The sequence below is a fragment of the Mycotypha africana genome (assembly GCF_025528875.1).
Source record: "Mycotypha africana strain NRRL 2978 chromosome Unknown BDF20scaffold_5, whole genome shotgun sequence".
In the NCBI taxonomy this organism is placed as follows: Eukaryota; Fungi; Mucoromycota; class Mucoromycetes; order Mucorales; family Mycotyphaceae; genus Mycotypha; species Mycotypha africana.
Genome location: NW_026515729.1, coordinates 1,482,027 through 1,496,781, shown reverse-complemented (window position 1 = coordinate 1,496,781; position 14,755 = coordinate 1,482,027). Strand labels below are relative to the sequence as shown.

General features: G+C 39.3%; 6 protein-coding genes across 6 annotated transcripts; 4 read left to right on the top strand and 2 right to left on the bottom strand.

The window, feature by feature from the left end:
* Window positions 1-2,094: 2,094 nt before the first annotated feature.
* On the top strand, window positions 2,095-2,631 carry BDF20DRAFT_913135 (glycosyl hydrolase family 85-domain-containing protein; the record flags this gene model as incomplete). The annotated part of the gene is made up of 2 exons (XM_053084032.1): window positions 2,095-2,369; window positions 2,451-2,631. 2 exons carry the CDS (start codon window positions 2,095-2,097, stop codon window positions 2,629-2,631), a joined length of 456 nt encoding a protein of 151 aa, XP_052936524.1.
* A 120-nt stretch (window positions 2,632-2,751) lies between these two features.
* On the top strand, window positions 2,752-4,728 carry BDF20DRAFT_835582 (glycosyl hydrolase family 85-domain-containing protein; the record flags this gene model as incomplete). Its single annotated transcript, XM_053078853.1, has 5 exons — window positions 2,752-2,763; window positions 2,928-3,400; window positions 3,476-3,608; window positions 3,669-4,127; window positions 4,225-4,728. The coding sequence occupies 5 exons, from the start codon at window positions 2,752-2,754 to the stop codon at window positions 4,726-4,728; spliced, it is 1,581 nt and encodes a 526-aa protein (XP_052936523.1).
* Window positions 4,729-4,913: 185 nt separating this feature from the next.
* Window positions 4,914-5,595, top strand: BDF20DRAFT_819905 (uncharacterized protein; the record flags this gene model as incomplete). Its single annotated transcript, XM_053077495.1, has 3 exons — window positions 4,914-5,078; window positions 5,145-5,350; window positions 5,430-5,595. 3 exons carry the CDS (start codon window positions 4,914-4,916, stop codon window positions 5,593-5,595), a joined length of 537 nt encoding a protein of 178 aa, XP_052936522.1.
* A 78-nt stretch (window positions 5,596-5,673) lies between these two features.
* On the bottom strand, window positions 5,674-10,332 carry BDF20DRAFT_906144 (armadillo-type protein; the record flags this gene model as incomplete). Its single annotated transcript, XM_053083240.1, has 12 exons — window positions 5,674-5,948; window positions 6,017-6,188; window positions 6,259-6,447; window positions 6,548-7,076; window positions 7,151-7,684; window positions 7,755-8,903; window positions 8,972-9,033; window positions 9,104-9,335; window positions 9,412-9,713; window positions 9,796-9,887; window positions 9,961-10,076; window positions 10,193-10,332. The coding sequence occupies 12 exons, from the start codon at window positions 10,330-10,332 to the stop codon at window positions 5,674-5,676; spliced, it is 3,792 nt and encodes a 1,263-aa protein (XP_052936521.1).
* An 843-nt stretch (window positions 10,333-11,175) lies between these two features.
* BDF20DRAFT_517843 (uncharacterized protein) lies at window positions 11,176-11,861 on the top strand. The gene is made up of 2 exons (XM_053075649.1): window positions 11,176-11,690; window positions 11,781-11,861. The coding sequence occupies exon 1, from the start codon at window positions 11,275-11,277 to the stop codon at window positions 11,581-11,583; it is 309 nt and encodes a 102-aa protein (XP_052936520.1). The 5' UTR covers window positions 11,176-11,274; the 3' UTR covers window positions 11,584-11,690; window positions 11,781-11,861.
* Window positions 11,679-12,885, bottom strand: BDF20DRAFT_517787 (DHHC palmitoyltransferase-domain-containing protein). Its single transcript, XM_053075648.1, has 4 exons — window positions 12,844-12,885; window positions 12,309-12,781; window positions 11,993-12,231; window positions 11,679-11,920 (listed from the first exon to the last, which is right to left on the bottom strand). The coding sequence occupies exons 2-4, from the start codon at window positions 12,665-12,667 to the stop codon at window positions 11,775-11,777; spliced, it is 744 nt and encodes a 247-aa protein (XP_052936519.1). The 5' UTR covers window positions 12,668-12,781; window positions 12,844-12,885; the 3' UTR covers window positions 11,679-11,774.
* Between the last annotated feature and the right edge of the window lie 1,870 nt (window positions 12,886-14,755).

Sequence of the window (14,755 nt, the reverse complement as noted above, 5' to 3'; positions counted from 1 at the left end):
GGTGGAGGTAGTTAGCACCTTGGCTTTCCAAACCAACGATTGTTGGACGCCGCTGATATTTTTTCAGCTTCGATCCCTTTCTCTCTGCTTCCTAGGGTTTTCTAATGCCGCTATCAAGGTGGTTCTCGGTCGGTGTTGCTGTTTAAACAAGTGATGAATAATTGTGGTGCCCGCCCAGGCTTAAATAAACAAGATCCCGAACCGCGCCCAAAGTCTTAGCCTACCAATTATAATGATTAGTTTAGCCCCTTCCCCCTCCCCCACCACTTAGATAGTATGCTTTTTCGCCCACCACGGCACCCTGACCGACACTATGCATCGCTCTATTCTCAAAAAATCGAGCTGCCCTGGGCAATTTAGATAAGCTTTAATATCTCGTGTCCATTGGGCTTAAAAATGTCAGTAATAAAAATCCTTGTTTAAACGTAGTTGATTGAATGGAGACTGCCAAGCAGACCAATACCTTCACTACAAGAATTGAGAAAAATCTTCTCTGTACCTCGAGAACTCTCCGAACTCTATAATTACATGTTAGCAATCGGCTCGATCCTGCCATGTATACTGTGGTCTGCAAAGGGCGTTTGAGCGAGATCGACCTTCAACGACTTTTCCAGCAACTTTTGGAAGATCTTCATTTGGCGTTGATTCCCACAATTTTGGCCAGCTCAGAAGGCATGATAACATTCAGAAAGCCGAAAACAACATTCTCTCTTTGAGCCCATGGCATGCATAATGATAACTTTTACGAACTTGATAGAAATGTTAATTGAATTACTGAGAGCTCTAATACTCATTGATATATGCTATTAGGATTTCACCATTCTTCTCTCTTTTTACCTTCCTAGTTTTCTTGTTGAATAATCTCAACCTGCTCTTCTACGCATTATCCATGCGTAGTAGTGAATTGACTTCTACTAAACCTTCCGTAAGTATAAAGCGGCTAAAGTAAATCAAACGCACGAAAAATTAAGCCTTAGTAGTCTAACGGCTACTCCTCCATGGGCCCGGCGACTAGTTAAGTTCGTTTTCTTCGCTAGATACACGGGGAAAATTCATTAAAAAACTTCAGTGCAATTTACAATTATAGCATCTTCCATGTTACAGCCCCTTTCAAATTACATACACTATTTTGCTAATATTGATATAGGTAGCTAACTGCTTTACACATTGAATAAAGAAACATATAGCTTCTCCAATCACAAGCATAATCCTTTCAATCCTACCCTTCCTCACCATAAATGACAATTCGCAAGTTGTTTAGCCTATTTAATAGAGGAAGATCTCTAAATTTAGTAGGATGTTAGCCACTGAATTACATGCATATCATGCATTCTAAAGGAAAATCCATCTAATTTACACGATTATCATTCAACATTCCCCAAGTTCTATTTATTGACTCGACAAAATCAAAAATAAAAGCTCCTTTATTATGCTTAAAGAAACCAGTCAACCGCAAGTTTAAGTGTCCTATGATTTAGAGCCAAGCACATCACGCATTATAATAATTGTAGATTTAGGCTTTTGCATTGCTGCCAATAAAAACAATCAGCTCCGATTGATCCCAGAAGCATTCTCAATGTGTCCTTTCCCAGCCGTTCTCAAAATTTGGTTACTCGATACTAAAACTGAACGTGATAGATGTATCTGGTCGCGTTTGGGTTAACTTCCAGATAATAGCAAACTTACTGTCCTCGTCACTATCATTTTATGTCTTGATATTGATCGACATCTATCTCCCTGTCCAGATTCGGTACTCTCATCCTATACGCTCAACTGCCAATTCGTTTCCATATCTCTGCTTTACTTTGGGATTATTCCTCACCGTTTACCGCATATTACTGATTTCGATTACTTCAACAACAGAAGAACCTCCCTGTGCTCGGTCAACAATGCTACAAATGCCAGCCACAATCTCAATTTCAGGTTTTGGTTTTAACCTTGGTTCCAAAGGAGGGATGTTTAGCTCTACCGCAGATTAGTTTGCAATCTCGTGCTCATTCGGTTGGGTTTTTGAAAGCTATCTGTATAAATACTCCGAGTTCTACAGATTTTCTTTTTCTATGTTGCATAAGATGGTTTTTTTTTTATTAATTCATGCCATCACGTAAACTTCAACGAGATTCATTGTCTCCACGATGTTTTGCACTGAAGTCTTTAAGTGAGCTGCGGGAATGGAAGGCAACACCTGAAGACATTTACAATATTCCAAACATTGCTTTGCAACCACGCAGGCAGATAGCGCAACGTCCAAAGTTGTTGATAATACATGATATGGCAGGAGGATATACTGAGGACAAATATATACAGGGGAATAACTATCAAGAAATCTATAATTTCCAGCACTGGCATCTCGTTGATTGCTTCGTATAGTGAGTTTCACAGTTAGACTACTACCATACTTTCTCTACAGCGTAAAGACGCTTCATGTTATTGTTTGCCTTTGTGTTTAGTTTCGCTCATGAACGTGTTTGTATACCACCAGTCAACTGGTCTAACATCTGCCATAGAAACGGCGTGCCTTGTTTAGGAACCTTCATAATTGAAGGAAAGAACCTGATGCATGAAATGGAAACACTGCTTAGCGGAAACCCTTTGGAGGACGATAATAATGCCGATCCTTTAGAGATATGAAATCCATTTTATGCAGATAAGCTAGGTATAAATGGGCGGACCTGTTCAGCCTATATTCACGCATAAATTTTTGTAACAAATCAGTTTTATTGCCATCAAAAGTCACTGTCGCCAAACACTATGGATTCGAAGGTTGGTTGATTAATATTGAGACTGAGTTCCTTCCCTTTCCTACAAGCAAACAGTATAAGGCTCAGCAACTATCGAAGTAAGAGATCATCAACTTTATTTTTATCATTATAAAAGTAGATTGCTTTACTAACCAATAACTAAGGTTCTTATGTTATTTGACAAAGAAAATACACGCGGAGATTCCCAACTCAACCATTATTTGGTATGATAGTTTGACAGCCACTGGTGAAATAGACCGGCAGAACCAGTTGACCGATAGCAATATGCTTTTTTTCTTGAATGCGGATGGAATTTTCTTCAATAACCAGTGGAAAAAGGATTATCCTGAAAAGACACATAAATTAGCAGAACAACATGGAAAAACAGGCATCAGTGCATATTTTGGTACCGACGTTTGGGGAAGAGGTATATACGCTGACGGCGGGTTCAATTCTTATAGAGCGATCAAAGTGGCAAATGCTGCAAAGACATCGTCAGCTTTATTTGGAATTGCATGGTCTTACGAATATTTCAATAAGATAGCCTTTGAAAAGATGGACAAGCTATTATGGTACGGAGGCATGGCCGAAGAATATCCTCCAATCCTATCACCCAAACCAGAATTTGCAGAGCTTGATATCGAAAACTGTGACGAAGGGTAGCTCGAGCATTTGATTTTTATATGAACCACGCGGTAAATGCTTTAGCAAAATTCACTTTTCCGTGTATTTAGGGAGGAGGACTCGTTAGATGGTCATGCAAAAGGGATAGCAGATATTGTTCCCAGTCATGTTACAGCTGGACAAAATTGGTTTACAACGAACTTTGATAGAGGTTTTGGTGAAAAAATTTTTTATCGAGGAAGAGTAAGTCTATTTTGTATTTTTAATTCATACATCCCATACTAATGATTTATGTCAATGTAGGAACTTTTACAGCAGCCGTGGTCTCATCTCTCACATCAATCTATATTACCCAACCTTAATTATCGAGAACTCGATATATATCCGGAGGATAGCAATATAGCTATAGAATGCTGTTTAAAGGGCGAGTATGGCGCGTTCAACGGGGGTACGGTACTTGCTTTTACAGGCCAACGATTAGTGCATCAGGAATCGAATGATACAGAACTTGTAGTGAACTTGCCGATCTACAAGTTCGAAATGAATATGGATCAAGGATGTACTATACGTTATGTATGCAAGATCTTGAATATGTTCGATGTGAGGGTCAATTTGAATGGATATTTCATGCTGAAAAGCAGGAGTTATGAAGAAGCTCAAGAGTTCTTTAGGAAGTGGCAGAATACAGATACGCTTGAGAATGAAGAAGGTTTTACAGCTAATGTTCGGATAGCATCAAGACCAGACGAGTGTACGTGTATGGTATTCGATATTTTTGAGGAGAGAATAGGTGACTGGATGTTAAAAACTGTCCGTGTTCCTACTGTTTCGAGACACTGTAGCTTGACATTAAAAAAAGATTGATGTATGCTTGAATATCAATACTGCCGACTTTGTCGATAACAAACCTCACATAATTGCAAGTATTGGCCAAATTAACATTATTCCAATCATTACAAATGCTCTCACTGTTAACACCAGAATCTTATCTAATTTCTTCTGGGAAGACCTACACCTTCAACAATCTAAAGGAAGGGACTGCCTTGAAAAGACATTGGAGAAGCCACAATTTTACCGATTTTTTGGAACTTTAACTTGGACCGATCGATCAAAAACCACGACGCCAGCTTGGAAAGAAACCGATTTTTACATAATATATCATGTAGTTGATGGAGATCATGAAAAACGTCAGTTTCTTGGGACAGCGTTTTGTCAGAAATATCGCATAACCGGCCTTGATATTACTGATATTACTAAAACTCACTTAATAGCAGTAGAAGCAATTGACAGAATGGGCGTAGTATCTGCTACGAATTTCATCGAGATTACTTTGAAGAGCCGGAATAAACATAGAGCAGCATGAGTTTGGAGTTTATGTAGCTATAACGTAATTTACCTTTTAAAAAACCATACACACATTTCGAAAATCTATTGTAAAAAAAAATGAGCTTAAACTACCACAAATTTCACTCAGCCAATCAGTTGGTTGAGGGAAATTAATGCAAATTGCATAGTTTTTTTTTTTTCATCTTTCTTTTGAACACCATAATGGATAAGCAAACACCAACAACACAGCAACAGCATCACAATACATCTGATGTTGACGATTCGCCGCCACCAGCTTACGAAGAAGCACCTGCTTTTAACCCAAATTATCCAGCGCAGAGCTCGTCTATCGCATACCCATCGCCACACTTCAATTCACATTACAATGTTCATTCACCTCCCCACACCTCCGACATGAATAACAATATTCGAGTTGCAAGTCCTCAACAACAGTTGTATCCGCAGGCACCTCCGTCTGGCCCGGTTTCCCATGTACAGTATCAGCGACATAACTATCATCCACAACAGCAGCAATACCATACCTATCAAGCCATTGAAATACCCTATCCTGTTGGTTATAGCAATCAGCAAGCACTACTAAGGCTTAGAGAGGAAAACCGTAGGTTTCCACTCGCAGCATTACTATTTCTGTTTGGATGGTAAGATATTACGATATGATCATTATGTATATGTCAGGGAATGAAGTAAAGGCTTAGCAATCATTATTTCACAAACTAGGTTCTGTCCACCCTTATGGATAATTGGTGCCTGTTGTTGTGCTGGAAGTAACAATTCCTATGAAGCTTTCTGGGGAAAAGTCAATTTTACTATGGCGATGATACTTATTATATCCTCTATTGTTTATTCAGCGTTTGCCATGTCAGAGTATAATATAATAGGATAACTGAAATACAACGACATGATTACTTGTTTATTCACGTAAATAAATTACTCTTTCCTAATGTCTTTACAATGTTACTTCTCAAGAAATTTCCATATATTCGGCTCTACTTTCTCGACTTTCAACTTCGGCGAATATTGCCTTGAAATCTTCCTTGAGAGGTCCTTCCTTGATATCTTCTACGAGCTGTTCAAAGCGTGGAGAAACGTTTTCATCTGACAATTGGTTTAATATCATAATACAACGAAGTGCACCGCGGATCAGCTCTTGATTCTTTTCTACTTCCTGTTTAACGGCATTGCTTCTCATTTTGAATTCAAGCGTTGATTTGAGGGGAGTAACAAATTCATCCAAACCTATTTGCATGGAAATAGCAAATGCTAAGTTGGAGCTGTACGCCAATATTCTACAAGAGGGAACTTACTCTGTGAAACCGCAGCGGGTGCTTGTTTGCTTAAACGAGTAAGCATGAGATAGGCAAGCATTTTTATATCATGTTGATCATTTAATCCACCCTTCACATGCTCCAAAAAGCCAAAAATATCGATCTTATCGAAGCAGGTAGTGAGAAGTGTGTACATACATTCAAAAGCAGCCTATAATCATCGGGACGAAATGTTCAAAAACTTGTTTCTGCTAAATTCTAAAGTGTTTAGCAAAGCTTACCTTTCTTATTTCAAGACCATCATCCACTTGATGTTTGAAGGGTCCCATTTCAACTGTATGGATTAGTTCTTGCTTCACAGTGGTTTCAGCATATAAAAGGGGAATAAGTTGATCGAGTACGCCTCTTGCTAGATAAGGCTTACGATGTATAGCTGAATTGATAGTAAGCAAAGTAAGTCTACGTACATTCTATAAGATGCCATAACGGAAAAATGGATAGGTTAATGATTCGTAACGAAGCAAGGAAAATTCCGATGGGGCAGCGTAGTGTCTGTTGATCTTAACTCACCAAGTCTGAATCTTGCATAAGTGTCAAAAATCTGACCATAATAGGTCTTAAATATTCATCATAGTCATTGGAAGGGTCAACAACCGCATACTTGATAGCCGTAGCGACAATAGCCCGTGTTTGAGCAGACTCAGATGAGAGTCTTTCTTCTAACTGAGGCAAGAACTTGCTGGGCTCTGTCAAAGCAAGTTTACCTAGACATTCAGCTACAACGGTACGCGTACCTTCTTCTTGATTGTTTTCACTGCTTTCGAGCAGAAGTGACCAAATTTCATCAGCCACAGCACTGAGAGATTGATCCTTATTTTCACGCTTATATCTGGTAATGACTTCTTTTAAGGCGTGCAGTAATAGGTAACGTCTCTTGCGGTCGTGTTTGATTTGTTCTACTATGGAAGGTAGATAGTTGCTGATATTACCGACACAGATATTACCCAAAGCGAACGCAGCCGCAAACTTGACTTCTTCTGACTGTGACGAGAACAAAGCGGTAATTTCGTCGTCAATATCAGCAAAGCTGGACAAATCTCTATATGTTCCCATGTTGAGGAAAGAAGATGTGAGAAAATAAAGTATCAAGAGATATTTTCCCAATCAACTTACGTTCTGCGACCAATTTCTCCTATAATCAATAAGCTGAGGTACTTAACAGAATCGTTTGCAGTAGGAGATTGAAGATAAGATTTGAACTCTTTGACTGTATGCATGCAGTTGTCGTTATTAGTAATCGCGGCAAGAACTGCTACACATTGGGCTACGGTGGATGAAGCTTGCTTATTAGACACAGCCGCGACACCACCGGCGGAGATGCCAGAAGCGGCCTTGAATGTCAAAAGTGGATCCACAAGGGCCTTCACTAAATCGTGATAATCAGTTGGATTGGCCTTGGCTAATGAAGCCAACATGTGTAGTAAACTGTCAAGTGCAGCACCCTGGAGAAGAGGAGAACCAATAAGCTGTATGATGTGAGGAACAATGGACTTATTGACCTCACTAACAGAAGTGGGCACTGTGGTAAGGATAGATTCAACCGCCTTCATCGTGAGAGGGAATAAATGAAGATCAGCATCGGACACCAAAGGTTTCAATTCTGTCAGCAACGCAGAAATACTGTTTGCTGGTATATCATCTCCAAATCTACCCATTGCCGAAAAATAATTTTAAATTGATTGATTGCTCTTCCCTTCACATCTCAATAAAAACTTACTTCTGAATCAAGATAGACAAACATTCCAAACTTGCAATACGCAAAGGTCGATTGTTTTTCCTCAACAGTAACGTAATTTCGTCTACGGCTGTAAGCACACATTGCTTCATGTCCTCACCCACAGCAACCGGGCTTTGACAAATTTGCGCGAGTGTTTTAATACTGATAACACGTGTTACTTCATTTCTAATCCTATCCAGAAGGCCATTCCAAGCTTCCTTTTGCTTTGCTCCGAGACTATCGCCTAATTGGCTCAGAATTGTGCCCAGGCACATGATGGAACGTTCCTTGACTTCTTGATCAGCATCGCTTGTATTCAAGATATTGATCGTGGCATCGTAAATTCCATTAATATATTCTATATTTTCCTTGTCAATGGATGAAATACGATATTCACCGCCTTTTTCGCGCTGAATCGGGCGAATCGCCTTTATGATTTCCATACAAACCAAAAAGGCTTCGGAAACAATTTTGTAGAATTTATCAGAAAGTGCATTGATGACTGAAGGTGACAAATGCTGAATGGCTTTGTTTATGTCGTACGTTGCATGGACGTGGAAAAATGAACGAAGGAATGCAAGGACTTCAATCTTCAAGTTGGTGGATGATTGTTGCTGATCCGCATTGGCAGTCGATAAAGATGATTCGATGGCAGGATAGAATAGTTCAATCTGATCGGTCAAACCACCATGCAAAACATTTATCAGTTCACGTAATAGATGAAAGCTAACTTGGCGGGTTTGTAAGGACTTTGCATCGGACTGCTTTGCTAAAGCGCGACACAGTTTAGCGACCTGCGATTGCAACAACTGTCTGGGGCCGTCTGTTACATCCATAGCTCCGCTGCTAACAGGACAGGGTGGAAGATTATTAAGCTCGTCGCTAAACACACCGAAACTGCTTTGTTTTGCGTAATCAGTATTCTCTCCAGAATAGACAACTGTTTGTCTCAAAAGAGTGATGAAGGTTTGTAGAATGTCGACACGAACAGATTCTTCACGTTCTTTGAAACGATTAATCAACACCGGAGCGATATTTTCATATAAGTCTTGTAGCCTATCAGGACGAGTAGCAATAATGGCAGCTAATACTTTCGCAGCTGATCTACGCACTTTCCAGGACATATCATCGTCGTCGTCTTCGTAGTCGCTAATAAGTAAATTACAGTTAATAGGTTGAACTCTGAACGACTGATGTATTCTGGAGGTCGCCCTTACATTATTTCATCGTCCTCAAACTCATCATCGTCATCTTCTACCTCAACGCCCATATCTTCATCCTATGCCCCAAAGAGAAGACATATAATGTTAGTTGATATATATTAATTCCGCAGCATTTTTTCAAAATACCCCATCTTCATCTTCAACAAAATTGGGATCGTATTTGATATATTCCAACGCCAAGGACTGGATCGTTGGGATGTGAGGAGCAACTTCGGTAGGACATTTGAGTATAAACTGTTCAAGGGTTTGCAAACAGTATTCACGCAATTCGTCGTCTTCGTCGGCTTCGGGTATGAATGCAATAATAATAGGTATGATTTCTGACATATGCTCGCCTATACGAGCAGCATTATAACGACTATTTTAACAGATTAATATCCGCCTACTCTATATTGTGGGTTACATTTCGCCAAAAGCTCGTTCATAAAAAATACCTGATGACACCGGCACACTGAACCAATGTTCGAGTAACATCTTTTGAAGCACTGTTACTTCTCAAGCCGTCCAATAAAAATGAATATATTTGTTTAAAGACATTATCGTCGACATGAATTGCCAAATAACCGATGGCTGTAGTGGCTCTTTTACGTACAGCAGCCCGGTTGTATGAGAGTAATGGTAGTAGGACTTTTTGGATCTCGATCTGCTGTTTTGTTGATAATTGACCTCCAAACCTCACGAGTATTTCAGATAAAATGTCTAAGGTATCCATTTGCGTATCATAAGGAATGTCAGTCTATTTGTGTGGTTGTTTATCAGAGAATTGTCAGCCTGGGGGAATGGAAGTACTTGTCAGTAAAAAATTGGTAAATTCTTACTTTTTGAATTGATTCCAAAAGATTAGGGATAATGTGAGCACATAATATGTAGCTTTTGCCAATATCGACTTCTATTACAACAGTCTTCAAGCCTTTAACAAGCAAATTATCATGAGTGACGCTTCTCTTAGATTTGTAAAATGTCCCAAGGGGGGCTATATTTACCAACACTAGCAATTTCACGCAGCTCGTCTCTCTTTTGTTGTGCGATATATTCATTTAATCGGTCAATAATGTATATCAAGTTTTCTTCTTTGATTTGTTTGACAAGGGGGCCAAGACTATGTTTTGATAACATGAAAATATAAATGTTATTCACCATAAGCATTCGAGACCACTGTTGTCGGTCACTTTATTATACAAGCTGAAAACTCTGTTTATCAAAAAATAGGTTTACCATTTGACAGCCAAATTTTGAACTTCTCCATTTTTATCGTCCATGAGTTGCATCACTGCTTTCACTACTCTCATTTCGACGACAGGCTCCATTTGAAATGACTCCTTCTGTAGCTCGCTCATTAAATCGTTCACTGCCATGTAACGAAAATCTCTATCTTCGTTAATCATCTATGTCGTTTGTAAAATGAACAAATCAGTCGTTGCGTTGAATCCAGTAAGCACGAGATGGTTGTATGAACATTGGAAAGTAGCATACCTTCTCCAATAAATTGGCGACTAAGTACGCGTTTGTTCCTTGCATAGACATAGTACTAGAATTTTTTTAGCTTTGTTTTGCAGGTTTAAAGGCTGTTTTTTTGAAAATTATAGAATCCTTTGGCTCTTTTATTTTCTATTTATTTATTTTTTTAAAGGGCGGATGTTACTTGTTTTGAAGAGTAAACGAAAAGAAGCATAGCCTTAAGATGGGATGATGTGGACAACGAATTTAATGCAATTCTCTGTTACTGTTTCTTTTTTAAGTTTCGCTCTCAGTGGCATGATTTTTCTCCAATTCGTTAGAATTGAATGGTTAACGCAGAATATTCAATTAGGTACAGAGATAAGCGACAATTGAAGATACATCAGATAGAGTATAGTCTAAAGCGAACGATACATTCGAGTTTACATTTCTACTGAGTCAAATCAAGTAGCCAGTAGAAAAATCATCAGACAGTTATACGAATGAATGCTGAAGTTGAGGTTTGGAGCAGTATGGTTATTGAATCCACAAGAGCAGTATTTGCATCATTAAATTGCTACTTTTCATCAGCACTCAAATTACGACCATCTGATACTGTTGCTTTTTTAGCTTTTGCGTACACAGAGGAGGGATTCACCTAGTTTATCGGTAAAAGTGTCCATTTGTTTCATTTGCGGCAATAATTGTACCAATAGCGCAATATAACGAATACTAGCGGTACGTCGAGCTTTTTAAATGTTTCGACGAAGCGAATTCTTAATGTTTAAGCAATATTGGAAACGAAGGTGGGGGTACAAGAGAGTATTAAGAGAAGAACCGAACCTCATAAGTATAGCACGATGTATTTTTCGCACAATTATGATGAAGAATTATTCATTTGCTTTATGATGATTTTTCAATCTTCTTTGCTTTGTTCTTATTCTTTCTTTTCAAGGCAACTGAAGACATATTACAGCATAATAACACAACACTACATCGAAAAGACAATGAAGAGCTATAAGAACCTTGTCTTTTTGCCTTTGTTTTTTGCGATATTGTCTCTTGTGACCGTGACAACTCATGAACATACTCTTACGTTTTATCAAAGAATAAGGCTGATGTTATTCATGTTCTTCATCAACCTGCCTTCCCCCCCAAGAATACATTAATTTCAGGCTCTCGAGACGGATGAAAGAAGATTTGAATGATCTCACATTTATTTATTGCAATTTCGAATTGTATGGTAGTAAGGATATATGACAGTAACACATCAGTGGTAACCTAAGGGTATATGTAGACAAAGTCTTCAAAAAATGAAAGCAAGCACGACTATGCCTAATGTATAATGACAACATTCATTCTATAGGTTATCAATGTTATTATAGGAGCCAGCATGTGCAACATCCAAGGATCTTCTTTGTTTGATGGCTTTACTAACAATGCTATCAAACATGAAATTGTTGTAAGGGAATACCACACCATCTCCTGCTCCACGCTTCAAAGGAACTATGCATATAGCCAGAAACACAATGAGATAGAGGCTTAGAGGCCATATTTTTGAAGAAGTATAGTTCTTACCAAACCACAATAACGGATTTGAACCCATGACAGAGTTCCAATTCTCTAACTTGGATCGTTTATACAAGTTGTCCTCTGGACGTACATTTATCACTTCATAATTCTGCCCTGTATAATCAAAGTCTACTCTAATTTCTACTGGTCTATCAGCGACATGTTCAATAGTCGTTTGATTATTGATTATATAAAAGCCATGAACAATGGCGAAAGCTGTAAGTGTTAGTCCAAAAATGAACGCTCTGCGATGATTCAAATGCAACAACGCAACTGTTAGCATCATCGACTGCAATAAACGCCCATTTCATATTGAACTTACAGAATGACAAGAACAAGCCATTGAGGATCAAGATCTGCTTCCAAATCCTGTATACCTTGAATAACAATGGGTAAGGACGATCCAAGCCCCCATAACGCATAAACAGCTGTGTACATGACGAATAAGAAGAAGAATTTATAATTCTTGAATCCAACGCAGCCACCAATCCAAGGACAATGATGGTCCATCTTTAAAATACAGGCGTTACATTCTCTGCAATGATGTGTTCTTTCGGGTTTGTAACATTCACACATGTGACAATATCTTGGCTGGCCATCCTGTCGACAGGTGGACACCACAGGCATAATTTGGTCTTTGGTAGGAGAACTGATATCAGCAGAACGACGAAACATGGACATCGTTGTAGGGTCGAATCCTTTGAGTGAGTAATAATATTTCGGTAAGAGAGATGTATTGTGTTGAGGGTGCGGTTGTTGATAGCTCTCCTCCGTAATAGAAAGTCTATCGTAATTCTAAAGATAGGGTAGCAGTTTAGTCTCGTGGTAATGGCTATTCATGTGTTCTTTCCCCTTACCGTCAAAGGTTTTCCTGGAGAGCTGAGTAACACTCGTGTATAACATATCAGCGTCAGAATCCAGAATATACTACTGATGATGATGAAACATACTGGGATCGTCGTCAATATGTTTGCTTCATCTCTACCTAACTATGTCTATTTGACTTACTAGCCTCTGCTGTAGTGGAAGCTTTAGAGTCTGTATACAACAGATAGGCTGGAGAGAGAGAGAAAAAGAAGGGTCATAACATTATATAATGATCAACCTTGCCGCATTTCATCCAAATATAGCATACATACTACAAATTCGAAATATGTAAACATACCACGTATATCCTATTAAACCGTACACCACAAACGGCAAGATGTATCCAGCCGCTCTACTGGCTGTTGTTGAATAACGGTCAGGCATTTAGGTAGAAGATATCAAGTAAAATATATATATAAAAGAAAAAGGGAAAAATCGAAAAGGCATTCATTATAGCCAATCTGAGAAAATAATCCGAGTCAAAATCATGACGACATTCTGTGATCTTTTTATACACTTTTGCAGGGAAATTTGATTTTCTTTTTTGGTACGAGACACCCAACGACCCTATGGTCATTATAGAGGTCTTATTTTCAAAAAGTGACTAGAGTTGAAAAGACAAATGTAGGTGGCCAGTTTTTAGTTCTCTATTTTAACGAGTATGATTGACAAATGTAACCACGTGAGGATGTTTGACAATCCACCTCCTACCAACAAAGGCAGTTTACAGACGCCTAATGGATGATATTGGGATGGGTATCGTCACCGTTCAGTGACGTTCGTATTATAGCAGGAGGGAAAATGGGGGAGGTTACGGACTTTAAAAGAATCGCCGCAAAGTAACAACAATGCTGCAGGAGGGAAAAAACTAAGGGGTTATTGATTCAAAGGCCTGAATATAAAAAAGGGGAGACAGGACTGAAGCAACCACCTTTCTTTTCTTTTTCCAATCAAACCTATTGACAACACCAAAATCCTTCTGCAAATCCTGTACAATCGCTGCTCGTCAGGTATGCGTTAGAAGCGCATCTTAAGAGATGTGGAAACTTTTGTCCTTGAGCTAAAGTTCAAGGCAGAATGGAACGAAGAGCTCCACGTTTTGTAAAAGACGGGAGCAAGAGTAAGTCAAAACAGCTTTTTTTTTTTCAATGATGATTGCTAATAGTCCAATATTTAGGTGTGCATTCGTGCACTTTCAAGATGATATACTTGCTTCGGTGCGTTATCACGGCGCCACGATCGATGGTGAGAGGGTGAGAATCTCACCATGGGTCGTCCATGGCCAGCCAGTGCACTATGCACAACGCCCACTTTCAGTCGCCCGTTCCCAACCGGTGCCGTTGGTCTTGCCCGACCGTGAGGTCGACCTCTTCGAGGATTTTTCACCTTCACCATCACCCTCACCCTCCCCGTCTGTCTCCACCGTTTCTCCTCCTCCTCCTCCTCCTCCTCCTCCTTCTTCTCCTCCTTCTCCGCGCCAACAACAACGGCTGTCTTCTCTTCAGCAGCAGCAGCAGCACCATGCCTTCAACGGCATGATAAGAAAAAATCTCCAAGAGATTGATGGCATGGTGCTTGCCTATCGAGAAGAGATCGAAAAGCTGCTGGAGAGAAGGCAGCGTTTGGAGGAGCTGCTCCTACAGTAGTTTTTCTCTTCTTTCGTCTCATAAATATACCCTGTGATGTCTTTCATCATTACCTAGGCCAAATATACACAATAAATGACCTAAACTACTTTACACGTATTCTCCCATACACCGCTCATCACGTCTCAGTCATGCACTTTTTCTAAATAAATGACACTTTCCAAAAGATAGAAAAGAGATCCAAATCCTTATTCGACATTAAGACAATCGATACATCTTTGTTACAGTCTCATTACTTGACTTGGTCCACTAGAAT